This window comes from Nestor notabilis, unplaced genomic scaffold (genome assembly GCF_000696875.1).
Source record: "Nestor notabilis isolate BGI_N333 unplaced genomic scaffold, ASM69687v1 scaffold30365, whole genome shotgun sequence".
Lineage (NCBI taxonomy): Eukaryota > Metazoa > Chordata > Aves > Psittaciformes > Psittacidae > Nestor > Nestor notabilis.
The window spans coordinates 50,041-63,286 of record NW_009929542.1 but is presented as its reverse complement, the minus strand read 5'-3'; the positions used below and the strand labels follow the sequence as shown (position 1 = coordinate 63,286).

Here is a 13,246-nt window from a genome sequence, read left to right as displayed (position 1 = left end):
TCCTGTAGGATTGGACTGGTAACTCTGATCCACTGTGGAAAACATGCTGTTAAATCCTTTTGTCTGTCTCTTAACAACCCCCCAAAAACCCACCCAAACCAAAATCTAAACTAGCTGTAAAGAATTTTTTGGGGACCCCTGTCAAACATAATTTAAAAGAACATCAGTTACTTCCTTTGTGTACATGCTCATTGACTTGTTTGGAGCACTCCAGTATACAAGTGAGGCATAACTGTGTATGAAAGGAGGAGGGAGCCTGTTTTCATAAGCTGTCATTAACTTACAACTTGTATCAAGTGGTTTGAAAGATGCTTCAGCTGTGAGAATAATTGTCTGGCCTTTTCCTCCTAGAAATGGTTGAGTCAATGAAGAAAGTGGCTGGAATGGATGTGGAGTTGACAGTGGAAGAAAGAAACCTGCTTTCTGTCGCATATAAAAACGTGATTGGAGCCAGAAGAGCTTCCTGGAGAATAATCAGCAGCATTGAACAGAAAGAAGAAAACAAAGGTGGAGAAGACAAATTAAAAATGATTCGGGAATATCGGCAAATGGTAAGATGTAGTTGGTGTTGCAGCATCATGGTAACATGTTAAGGTCCAGTTTTGCTATCCTTACCATAACTGTCCTGATATTCTAGAGTGCCAGCAGTGTGGTGACCTGTTACAAGGTGACTGTCTTGAGAGGATGAAGTTTGCTCCTTGTCTGGAGAATAAATACACTTGGTGAAGGGGAGAGGTTGGGTGTTTCTGTGTAAACACTCAAAAGGGCGCTAGACTGAAAGGAGAAAGGGAGGGGTTTTCCTTCAGTGCAGCTATTATCTGCTAAGCATTTGAACTAGGCTGGCACTTCCTCTTCCTTGCTTTCTCAAGTGTGAGGCTGCATGTGCTCAGGAGGCCTTATTCTTTCCAAGCTGGTTTACTCCATCCAATATTGTTTTGAAAACTAACTATGTCAAAGGTGGTGTTTGGCTGTTACACTTTTACCTCTGATAAAAGTTGCTTTGGGTCATTCAGACTTTGACACTTGGGGCTGTTGCAGTACTCTGCCCTACAGAGTTCAAGATTTTAACGCTGGTAGTTGAAATGCCAGTGGGGAAGGATCTTCAGTGTTCTTGGCATAAAGATGGGCAGTATAGAGCCAAATGGCCACTTTCTTTGACTCCTTGTCTTTTATCACTGTCATAGGTGCATTTTATGTACGTTGGCCTTCTTTTCTTCCTCCTTCCCTTGAAACTAAGTGCTTAGCAGAAGAACAGGTGCCCAGTTAGCCTTGTACAGTTGAACTGGCAGACCCATTATTTGCTCAGACAGCAGTGCCTATGTTAAAATAAGTATTGAGGTAATGTGGCTTCTCTGACAGCATCTGATTCCTTAACATGTAGAATTTTGGGTTTCTTTTTGTCCTAAGCTGGTCAGCTACACGGATAGCAGTTCAGGCAATCAATTTGAGATAAAGTGTTTCCATGCTCCTTAAGATGTCATGGTCATCTCAGCTGTGAAACTTGCATGTGTAATAACCTCGAGGGCCTTGCTGTTTTCTCTCTCTGTTTCTCTGGAGAGAAAAATGGATCCACATAACTTCGTGCTGAGTCTAGTCAGTCTGTGCAGCTTTACCTAAAATGGAGAGCTTGGAGCAGGCTTTGTCTTTTGTCAGGAAGGGCTAATGAAACCTTCAGCTGTAAGAACAGTCAGCTTTGTTCTCCTTTTCCCCACCTTCCTTACATGATGGTTTAGCACAGCACAGGCATGCTCCTGTGTTTAAATCCCCCACATTTCTTAATCTCCATTATTTGATGACAAGTGCCTCCACATGGTTCAGCTCTTCACTCAGAGAAACAGTGGAGTCTATTATATCACCTGGCACTGATTCATATACCACCAATGGAAATGATGTTGGCTTGGAAATCTTTTCTCAGGAATGGCTCTGGACTGCTTTCTGTTGACTCACAGGGTTTCTGTTGCTCCATGGAATTGTTCAAGTTGTGAGTTTCTAATTTTATGCTGGCATGCTGATGGGATGAGGCTCTGCCAGTTACATACAGTCCCAAATAGCATTTCTTGATGAGTGTCTGAAATCTTCCAAACAGAACATATAAGACAATAGCTATCAGATGATTGTTTAAATTTGTCTTACACTGTGTGCTTTCAGGGTTGGGTTTGCAGAGGGTTTTGTGGGCAGTTACTGTTTTCTGCCAGAGATCCTTTAATAGTGAAAAGACTTTTTGCTTGTTTTTGAAAGCACTGTAAAAAAGGCTTTGTTCTGCATCTCTCTTTGTGAAGAGAGCAAGTACCATGCAGAACAGACTGGTGTGCAGGAAACGTATGTAGATCTTAAGTACCTATTGAGAGAGGCCATATGAAGATACATGCCAGCAGTATCTTCACCTGTTAAATCCTTAAAGGGACTAGCTATGACAGTTGCTGTAGGTGGAAGAGTGCTGTGGAAAGCTGTACTGTCATTCCATACTGGAGAAAGATGAACAGTGTCAACTCTAGCCTGCGTTTTCCAAGATGCTATCGACTGTAGCTGAAGATTAGATCCTGTTTGTAGCTGCTGGGAGACTTAATAGGAGCTAGCAGCTGCTGTAGGGAGAGTGTTAATGGGCTTGGCAAGATGGCATGGGAGCAGTAAAGGCCTAAAGAACATAACTGCAAAGGTTTGAGTGATGCTTCTCACTCTTGCTCCTGGAACAGTATAAGTATAGCACAGCTGCCCTGTTGTCATGCTCAGTGCTTCTCTGAAGGGATGAGGTCTGGTTATTGTGCTTACCTTGTCCACAAATACCCACTCTTGTAGCATTTTTCAGAGTAAATTCAGTTTTGTGGGGGCTGATGGGCTGAGCTGAAAGCCCTGGGGAGTTGGAGAGAGCCAACATCTCTAGAAGAACACCTCTCTCCTACCACCTGAACTATGGAGTGCTGCTTGAGTTGGAATGGAAGGGGTAGCTTGTGTGAAAGTAATGATTTGATGGGTTTGGTGTACATCAGTATTTATTGCAACTTAGCAAACTCTTAGTTTGGAGTTTTTGAGCTACTAGTCAGCATGACTTGGGGCAGAACTCAAGAGGAGATGATGTTGTCAGAATAGGGCTGGGCTGGTTTTGTCTGAGGCATACACTAGGCAATACTGAGAGGTGATGGGAGATGCCAGGCTGTGCCTTTACCCAAACCACTGAAGATTAATGTACCAAAACACATACATAGCCATGAGGGGGAAATTCCACTTCTTGCTTCCTTTGAAGGCAGCCTGTTTTTCTGGGTCCTGTGGCCATTTGGAAACACAAAAGTAGAGCCCCTGCCTTTCCCATCCAACTGCATCTTCATAGATGAGTACACACTGAGGCATGCATTCTTCAGCCTTGAAGTGATGTATGTCTGCATGTAATGCAGTTCATGCAGTAAAACCAAATCCCTTGCATACTAGCATGGGAGAAATACCTTCCTCTTCCTGGTCTGTATGAGCATGCATGTTTGTAGTGCTCTGGGTTGTGTTCTGGGGCAGTTGCAAGGCTCTCTTTTCCTTCCCTTCTCCTTAGGAAGTTTAGGCTGTGAACTGGCATAAATGGGGGTGGTTGGCTTGTTTGTTTTGGCAGGGCTGGGAGGGAAAGTTTCCTATGTTCCAGTTTCATGTTGCATCTCACTTGTGAGGTGCAGCTATTTTGGGGGCTACATACTAAAACAGGTCAAAGAACTAGCACAGGTTACCCTTCTCCTGGTTGCTTCTAATAAGTTTCCTTTTTTAGATGATGGGTGGTTTACAAGCTTTTGTATCTGCAGAGCTGAGAACACAGTCTGGAATCTGATTAAGCCAGCACTACCACTGAAATAGAGGCAGGGTGGCTTGTGGGGGCTTCTGTGCACCCATTGGGGTGAGCAGTCTTTCCTTGCTGGTCAGAGCCTGTAGCACCCTATGTCATTTGGAGCTGGAATGGTGATGGCCCCTAAACCTGCCATTTCTGAATGCTCTGAACAAGCTTAGTGTGGGCTCCTGTGCTGCTTTGCTGCTTTGAAGAGCTCATTGAGCCACTCTGTCTACAACAGCTCCATCTTGTAAAAGAGCTTTTAGGGTTTTGGTGTGGGTTTCTTGTTTTGTTCTTAACTCTTATTTATATCAAACATATTTAAACTAAGCTTGGTCAGGACATTTACATTGCCCTGGACAGCAGCTGATCTCTGATAACTTGTGTGAGTGATCCTTTAAGCAAAGCTGTGAAAGGTCTGTCTGAGCTGAAATAGAAGTTTGTACATGTATGGTTATTTAACAAAAGAGGATTAGAAACTGATTTAATTCTTTGCAGTTTTGCTGAAGATCTCTCTGCAAAAGAAGTCATTGAAAAAGAGGATCAAGAGGAAAGAAGTTTGCAGGAACTGACTGCTGGCCAAAGGTTTTCTAGCTTTTGTAGCCCAAGAATATATGAAGTAGATTCTTCTCAAGTGACCATATTTCAGCAACTTCCTTAAGCATTTGTCATATAACTTTATAGCATCTAACTCTTCCTCTGAACCTTAGGGCATTCTGACATTGTACATGACATCTGCTGTAGATTAATTTCTCTAAAGGAACTCTTGCAAATCTAAGTCATTTTGTACAAACAAATCTGTGTGTGTATGTGCCAGTTTAACATTTGTTTTGGATCTATAACTTAACAGCTTTTGAGGATAGATGTTGTGGTAACAAACCCTAATAGTTTGGGAGCTATATAGTGATAAAAATATCACATGGCAAGAAAAGTGCTTAAAGAAAGAAAGAAATCTGCATGGGTGGGAGGATAGGAAGGGATAAAGGGACTAAGTGGGGCTGCTCTTGTGATCCAGGACATGCAGTTTCTGGTAGTTCCTTATAACTCATTTGATGCCTTTGCTTGAAACCCTCTACTTCATAATGCATAAAAGTAGCTTGAGCCAGTGATCCAACCACTGCTACTGTGAAGGACATGGGATGCTCAGAGCAAGTCTTGTTTTGGCAGTGTTGATGTCAAAAGACAGGGTTTTGCTTTTTTGGGTGTACTTAGTTTCTTTGCTTGCAGGTGTGCAACTTCCTGTGGTAAACCCTAACCTCATAGACCTTTATATTGTAAATGAAAGAGAAAAATGAGGGTGATGTGACCATATTTTCAACTTTGGCTATTTAAAATTCAACATCTGTTTTTAAATAACTCTTCATAGATGGGTTTTCTTTGGCCACAGATCTCAGTGTTGGTGATTCTTGCTTTTTCTCTGAGTTGGTGCACTCTGCCTTTTTTTGCCTGTTTCTGGAGTCTGTTTCCCTCTTGTGTCTGACCTTTTTGTGTGGAACATCTTTATTCTCTTTCTGATACTCCATGATTTTTGTCTTCAGGCTCTTCTGTTAGAGCTTTGCCTCCCACGTAGTCGCTGGAAACTTGTTCTGAAGGTGTCTCTTAACTCTGGGGTGTAACGGGGTTTAGCTGATTTGAATTAATGACCTTCAGATTGTTCCCTTCACCGCTGCTGCTTTTAGGGCAGCCTTCCAGGATCAAACCTGTAAGGAAGTAGGGGTTGTGCAAGCCTTGCAGCAAGGAAGTCCATATCCTGGGACAAACCTAATGCAACTAGTGAGATGTCTTCCATTATTCAGTTACACATTTCATCACACATCAGTCCTTGCCTCTCTCGTGCCAGCTGATTACACAGAACTGTTTTGCTTATTGCACTTGTGGAGCAGCTGAATTCTAATATATTGTTTTTCTTATGTCTTCCCACTTTTGTATTTCTGTGCTGCTGCCTGTTTGATACTTGGATGATGTGAAATAGCTCTTAGTTTTACACGCTAACCTTGCCTCCTCTTTTCATTTTGGGTGTGTTTTTCCTTCTAGGTTGAGACTGAACTGAAGTTAATCTGTTGTGACATTCTGGATGTACTGGACAAACACCTCATTCCAGCAGCTAACACTGGCGAGTCCAAGGTTTTCTATTACAAAATGTGAGTATCTTCTTGGGAACTAGAGACAGACAAAGTAGACTGATCACTGTCATGCAGTGTCATCCTCCTAACTGCATTATCAGGTGAAACTTGGCCTTGGAGTGTGTTGCTGTAGTCACTGGTTTGATGCATATTTTCTGCTTTCTGAAGCACAGTTTAAATCTTGACACAATCAATGTTTCCCCTTGTAGCTGAATTACCTCTATCCTTCAGTTCAAAACCTTGGCTAGCTTAGATGAGATACAGTTGTACAGAGACAGTTTAATAATGGAGAAGGTAATACTGTGATTTTGTGTACCAGTACAAGAAAATAAGTGAACCCAAACTGGTTCTCCTGCATGATGGTTTAAAACTCACTCCAGTACTAATGCACTGTTGTCTGGACAGTAATTCATCAGCATTGTCCTTTGTATGAATATATAAAGACCAGTTTGTGCGTTCAGCTGTTAATTTAGTGGGGAAATAAGCACTACTGACTCTTCACTGCTTCTGGTTCCAGGAAGGGGGACTACCATAGGTATCTGGCTGAGTTTGCCACAGGAAATGACAGGAAGGAGGCTGCAGAGAATAGCTTGGTGGCTTACAAAGCTGCTAGTGACATTGCAATGACAGAACTCCCGCCAACACATCCCATCCGCTTAGGACTTGCGCTCAACTTCTCTGTATTCTACTATGAAATTCTTAATTCTCCTGATCGTGCCTGCAGGTGAGTGATGACTGGGAAGATGGGGAGGTCTTACCTGGATACCAAACACAGCACACGTGGCTGCTGCTTTGGATAAGTGCTTTCCCTCAGTGGGGACACTGGGCTGGCTTTCCTCCTGCTTAGTAGTTGATGAATTGCTCCGTTTGAGGTCGGCTCTTTGGAAGGGCTCTTTTTAACTTTGCCATTTTGAGGCCAGACCCATTTGTTTAGGTGGGAGTAGATCATGTGGGAGAAGCAGAATAGTGATAACCTTGGATTGATCAACTAAAGGCAGTTGTAACAGCTTGTCAGGTTAACTCTATGGCTGCCCTTATAACCTGCAAAAGCTCTGAGGTGATTTAACTTGCCTCTGTTGCTGTTGGCTGTTACGCAGGTAACAGGGATCATGCTTCTCATTTCTCTGAACACTTACAGGATGAGAATAGCTCATCCGTGGATAGGAGCATAAAAGTTGATGATAGCAAATACCATTTGTCTTCTATTCCTGTCATTGCAGGGTATGTAATAAGCTTTCTTTTTAAGTTTTTAGTAGACCTTGATCAGTTGTACTGCAAGGTGAGGAAATGGTTAATAAATCCAATATTCTTGAGTAAAAGGATTCTTAAGCACACAAAGTGGCTGGTTTTGAAGATGGGAGATGTTAGATGAGCACCTAAACACCATTAAATACACCATTAATAAAGAACTTTGGCTACATGACATTCATAGCTCTTGTAACAAAGTAGAAGATAGGTGTTCTGAGGCACAGGTTTAACTTGTGTATTTCTGGTTTCCGTTGAGCAGCGTGTTAAATCTGATCTATTCTGTGCTTTTAGGTTGGCAAAAGCAGCTTTCGATGATGCTATTGCAGAACTGGATACACTGAGTGAAGAAAGCTATAAGGACTCTACACTTATCATGCAGTTGTTACGTGATAATCTGACACTATGGACTTCAGACATGCAGGGTGATGGTAAGTAAACTCTCCTCTAAAATGCTGCTCTCTCCTGACCTCTCTTCAGAAAACAGCATGGAAATGTGGATTGCTTTGGTTGACCTCATAGTTGACCCTCCTGGACTTCTGTCCTTTCTTAGCACTGGATTAAGTTGATAGGGGTGACAGTGTCTTCTCCTGAAACCTTCCAGCTCTCACTTGAAGGAAGGAGCTGTCAATTAGTAATGTCAACTTTCTTTTCCTCCCCATCTGGCTGTTTGTGATTATTTAAAAGCAGTGACCTCACTGAACTCAGCTTTTCCTTCTTATGGCTTGTCATGGTCATCTGTGGTTGTCATTCCAACAGATGCTCACTGCCAGTGCAGGAGCAAGTGTTGCAAATCACCCAGTTCCCCTTTGTTTTCAGCTCACTCACTATTTCTGTTGGCATTTTAGTGGAAGATTTACTGCACCTGTACAACACTTCCCACCTCATTTACTCCTCTTACAAAGAATTACTGAGTACAAAGGGAAGAGGGAAAAGGAGAAGGGATTTTGTAAACTACTTTGTTACTGGAGGAGGTGGTGTAGGAAAAGCGTTGAGAAATCTGAGTTCCTGTTTGAGGTCTTTGAAGGACTTTAACACTCCCCAAAACATTAGGTTGCAACTCCTAAAGTGGGCCATTGCCACAGCAACTACTGAATGTATCCCCTGGCAGTACCAGAGGGTGGGACACTGCTTCTGTTTACTAATATCTGATAGTTAAAAGTATCCTTTTGGCATCCTGAGGAACTTTTCCCTCTTACACTTCCATATACATGCCAAGTAAAAATTCAGTCGTTTAGCTTTTTGCATTAGACCTTCTGTTTCCCTGGTTATTGGTAGTGAATGAGACATAATCTCTGTACAGATAAATGAAACTCATGTTTTACTTATGTCCTGGAGAGAGAAGTGGGAAGAGCTGAGTTTCTGTACTTTTAACTTGGGGGGAAGCGTCAGTCTTGTTTTTGATGTACATTAGCTGCTTAGAAATGCAGAGGTTTGAAACGATACCATTGCTTAACCTGGAAAATAAGTGTGTTTGTAAGATGTTACTTGAAGCATGGTGAAGCCTTATAGAGTTACTTTGGAGTTCTTCATTGGTGTAGTGTCCATTTGAAAGCAGTTGGGGAGTCTCTTTTTGCTGCCTACCCATTTTTGTGTAGGATTGATGGGTTAGTTACCTGACAGCTTCCAGCTCTTTGCACAGATCCTGAGTATTGACTATTGCAGGTCATCTTTGGGGGGTTTTAATGGAGCCCAATGTCCTGGTGCCATTTCAGTGAAGTGACAAGGCTGGTTTGCTGTTGTGAGATAGAAGCATCAGAACATCTTCCACAAGCTGTCTCTAGTTGCCTGTGAGCTGGCCAGCATCTCGTGTACCTCACATTGTAGAAGTTCAAGGTTCTTTACAGAGGTTCTGATATTTCTTTTTGCATAATCTAGATTGAAATTTTCCATAATGACCTCCCTAACCTAAAAAAACAGGTATTTTTGCCCTTCCTGAAGTATTTCACGTTCCCTGGTTACTGTTTATGATGAACGGCAGGAAGAGAATGATTACAGAACTAAAACTGAGTGGGGGACACTCAGACAAGAGTTTCTGTTTCACAGTCAGCTTGTGCCTGTTTTGATTTCAGTTGTGTAGGTTTGCGGGGAAGGACTTTCTAAACCAAGGTGTTCCTCAGCTGCTGCACCTTTCATCTCATCTCCTGTACCTTTTAACCATGTCATAGACGAGCTGTTGAGTTTATATCCGCGCTTGTAATGTCGTCTTCATGATTCCTGTTCTCCCCTTCTTTCCTGCTGTATAGATTCCTAAAGGAAAGTCCAACTGTTCATTTCCTAAAATCTCTACTTTGTAAGTCTCTGTCATGGCTGAATGAACTTCTCCAGTGTCAGTTTTCTTCAGTCACTAATCGTGCTTGCCTCTGTCACTCCTGCTGCTGATAAACTGCTTGTGTCTGACTCCATTCCAGGGCTGAGCCATGTCCTGCCAGTTGGTGACCTGCAGCTCCTGCCCAGGTCCAATGTGCTTGACTAAGACCCAAAGTAACTTATATGTTTGGGAATTGAGCTGCATTCCTGGATGGATATTAAGAATATTTGGGCATGAAAAGTACTTTTCACAATCGCCTGTTACAGGAGTTACTTGCTTAAGTGCATTGACTAGAGCATGCTCAGATCCTTTAATCCATCTTCCTGGGTGTTAGGGCCTCTGCTTTCCTCTCAGATGATGTGCTACGTATCCTAAATGTCATTGTTGAATGTAAGATGTCTTGTGTTCTAGAAATCCACCTTGTATTGTACCTGGTGCCAGTGCTGAATCTGGACATGCTCTGAGCGTGCCGGTTCCATGCTGGAAATCAATAGTCTCATAAGATTTTAGTGCAAATCAATCTTTTTAATGGGTAGGTTTTGTTTCTTGCCCTCAAACCATCTCATGTACTTAAGGATAATTGTAAAGAAAACAGTTTGAGTTTCTCTTACCCGTTAACTCACTTGTGCATGGCACTAGCTGAGGGATGTTAAACCTTCCCTCTTGCAGTTGGAGCTGGGCAAAGCTGTGTAGGAGGCATTGCATGTACATCACCCAAGGCAACTTGAGTGTAACCAAACACTTACTACAAGAGGCTTTATAGATAGATTTCATCTCACTGCATGTTGCAGCCTGGGTGAATAGGTCCAAACTGGCTGGTTTTCAAGGGAAGTTAATTCCCACAGAACGTTTTCCTTTAATAACCTGATATCTGGGACTTGAAGTTGGACTTAAAAGGGGAATGATGGTTTTATACTACTTTTGGTACCTTTAATAATACCTCATCCGTGTCTCTTTATACTGCAGGACTTTGCTGGTGGTGGGACTTGGGTGGACTTGGATAGAGAGAAGGTTAAGTTTTAAACCCTGGCTTTCTGTGGGTAGTGAATAGAGGTCCTCAGGGCTTTCTAGCATAGAAATGAAGCTTTTGGGAAGGTATTACCTGATTGAAGGATGCTGATCCACAACTTTTGTGATGACTTATTTGGCTATTGATGATCCCGTGCACAGCCTCAGTCTTCAGGAAGGGTGGTTTGCTGCTCTTTGTCCTTACAACAAGAGTACGTCTTCTAATAGCCTGTGCTACAGCTCTGTATGAAACGCAGCGGGGCGGTGATGAGGCTTAATTCCCATGGGAACGCTTCCCTCCAGGCCTGGCCGTGTGACAAGTGTGTGTGTGCCATTGATGCAAGCGTGTGAGCGGGCGTGTGTGCTGCATGGAACTATTAATCTCTATAGATGCCTGGTGAGGTGCTCAGCGTGTTTCAAAGTTCATCATCTTCCTCTGAACCACTTCCACAGGTGAAGAACAGAATAAAGAAGCGCTGCAGGATGTGGAAGATGAAAACCAGTGAGACACAAAGGCCAACAAGAGAACCCATCTCTGACCACCCTTCCCCTTCCCCACAAAAACCCTCAGTGTCACTCTGAGAACCACCAAATCTGACTTTTACATTGGGGCTCAGAATTTAGGTTCCTGCCCTGTTGGGTTTCTTTATTTTTATTTTTTGTTTTATTTTGTTTTGGGGTTTTTTTTTTTTTGGTTTTTATTTTGTTTTGGGTTTTGTTTTTTTTTTTTTTTTTTTTTACACAGTTTAAAAGTTCTTAAAGGCAAGAGTGAATTTCTGTGGATTTTACTGGTGCCAGCTTGTAGGTTCTTTAAGACACTAACAGGACTGCGTGTAAAGGCTCTTCCAGCATTACTGTATTGTCTCCCGCCAGATGGGGCAGGTTAAAGTGGATGTTACACCTCGGAGGGCAGGGATGTGTCACAGCAGAGTAGTGCACGTGTGGTGGCAGTTTCCTTTCTCTTTCTCTTTCTTTTTATAACTGTTTCAAGTGACTTTTATACCAATGTTTCAACTCGATTGGGTGTTTAGCTTGAAGTTACAGGTTGCTTTGGGACATAGGTTGTAGGGGTTTTACTGTATCAAAACACACCAGTTTCCAAACTGCTGAAACGTTGCTGAGAATCATGGTGCTGGTAACAGTTCAACAATCCGTGGCTGCTCATTCTTGCCTGTTCTTTACTTTTCCTCCAAGCAGGTTAGCATTGAAGGTGGCATTGATAAGCCTGCATGCGTGTTCAATATTTTTTCTTTCTCCCTCCCCTGTCCCCATCTCCCTTCGCTCGCTCTCAACCTCTTTTGTTCAGTATGTGTAACTTGAAGCTAATTTGTACTACTGGATATCTGACTGGAGCCACAGATACAGAATCTGTATTGTTCTTACTGAAACACAGCATGGAATTAACATTAAACTTAAATAAAACAAACCTAAATTAAAAATGCCAAATATTACGCTGACTTTCCTTTCTAGGTTACTCTCATTTCAGCAAGAGTAACTTTGCTTTGGTGCTTGTAAGAGGAGCAGTTGGAAGGGGGAGAAAGAAGTAACAGCGTTGTTCTTCAGACGTGTGTAAGTAAGTGCATCAGGAGGAGGCAGCAGCTCTTCCAAACCATCTCTTCAGTCCTTCCTACCTGGATGCACAAAATCCCCTGTGATCTGCTCGGTGCGTTCCCCTCCCTTCCCTTAGAGCACTCCTCACCCAGTCCAGTGACGCGGATGGAGAAGGGCAACACGTTACCTTCATGTCCACCCTGTGTAGCTTGTGTCCTAGGAATCTCCTTCTAGGAATAACGTGCTCCTTGAGGAAAGAGTTTCCACAACAAAGACAAGGTGGGGGTTTCTCTTTTGTAAAAATTTATTTAGTGTAGTCTTGAAGAGGTTATAGAACAGCGGATACAGCATCGTATGGTATATACACTCTAGCATATACAGGGGGGGTGTATGTACTACAGTGTATAGAGCAGCCCAGGCTGGGGCAGTGCCCGGGAACTGCAGCTGCTCACAAACCAGCACGTAGGAGACTGAGCCAATTGTAGGTGAGTGGCAACGTTTGCTTATGTTTTACTCAGGGCTTATGTTAACTGGTGGTGCTGCTGCACTGGGATAGAGGCAGGTAGAGTGCAAAATGCACTGATTGAGGTGTAGAGCTTGGAAATGGATGTGGAGCTGACACACGGGGCTCTCGGCTGCCCACCCTGCAGCCATCAGCCTTCTTACATGAAGGTGCGTGGTGCTGGCCTCTGGTGCAGGCTGAGACCATGTTCCAGACAGGGTAGACTTGAAGTCTGGGCGATGCTCTCTTAGGAAGGAGCCCTCAGCAGCAGGGCAGTGCTGAGCCAGGCTCTCCTCCTCCTGCAGGCAGCACTGAGAGGTGGTGGAGAACAGTGAGGAGCTTTACTGTGGGAACTCAAACTTCCAGTTATTGCTGAGAACAAGAAGAAGAGCAGTTTTCTCTGCAGGGGCTGCTCTGAGCTGAGGAGCTGTGCAGGGCATGGCCCGTGGCCAAGGATTACAGGCTTCATTTCCAGCCTGGAGAAGTGATAACCTCTGTGATTTGTATTAATTACTGACATTTCCCTGGGATATGTGGATATGAAACCAGTATAAAAATAGCATTTTAGAGCAAAGAATGGGACGGGTGACTTCAAAAAAAGGTACAAGCTTCCGGATCCAGATGAGTGAAGAAGTTACATGATGGTTTCACGGGTTACTACATTATAACCATGAACTAAACCCAACAAAACCTCCCAATCGAAACCA

The 13,246-nt window shown here is 43.1% G+C and overlaps 1 protein-coding gene across 2 annotated transcripts; it reads left to right on the top strand.

Annotated features, from left to right (window-relative positions):
* The first annotated feature begins 353 nt into the window (after positions 1-353).
* Positions 354-11,150, top strand: YWHAE (tyrosine 3-monooxygenase/tryptophan 5-monooxygenase activation protein, epsilon). Of its 2 annotated transcripts, none has more exons than XM_010015012.1 (5): positions 354-551; positions 5,834-5,940; positions 6,440-6,646; positions 7,462-7,598; positions 10,940-11,150. In XM_010015012.1, exons 1-5 carry the CDS (start codon positions 354-356, stop codon positions 10,990-10,992), a joined length of 702 nt encoding a protein of 233 aa, XP_010013314.1. In that variant the 3' UTR covers positions 10,993-11,150. The 2 variants fall into 2 exon arrangements, with proteins under 2 accessions (XP_010013314.1, XP_010013315.1); XM_010015013.1 differs by lacking the exon at positions 10,940-11,150 and adding an exon at positions 9,414-9,432.
* The last annotated feature ends 2,096 nt before the right edge of the window (positions 11,151-13,246 follow it).

Coding starts and splice junctions, on each gene's coding strand:
- YWHAE (XM_010015012.1), top strand. CDS start 354: ATGGTTGAGTCAATGAAGAAAGTGGCTGGAATGGATGTGGAGTTGACA. Junction 5,941..6,439: donor AAGGTTTTCTATTACAAAAT/GTGAGTATCTTC, acceptor TTCTGGTTCCAG/GAAGGGGGACTACCATAGGT. Junction 7,599..10,939: donor TTCAGACATGCAGGGTGATG/GTAAGTAAACTC, acceptor CCACTTCCACAG/GTGAAGAACAGAATAAAGAA.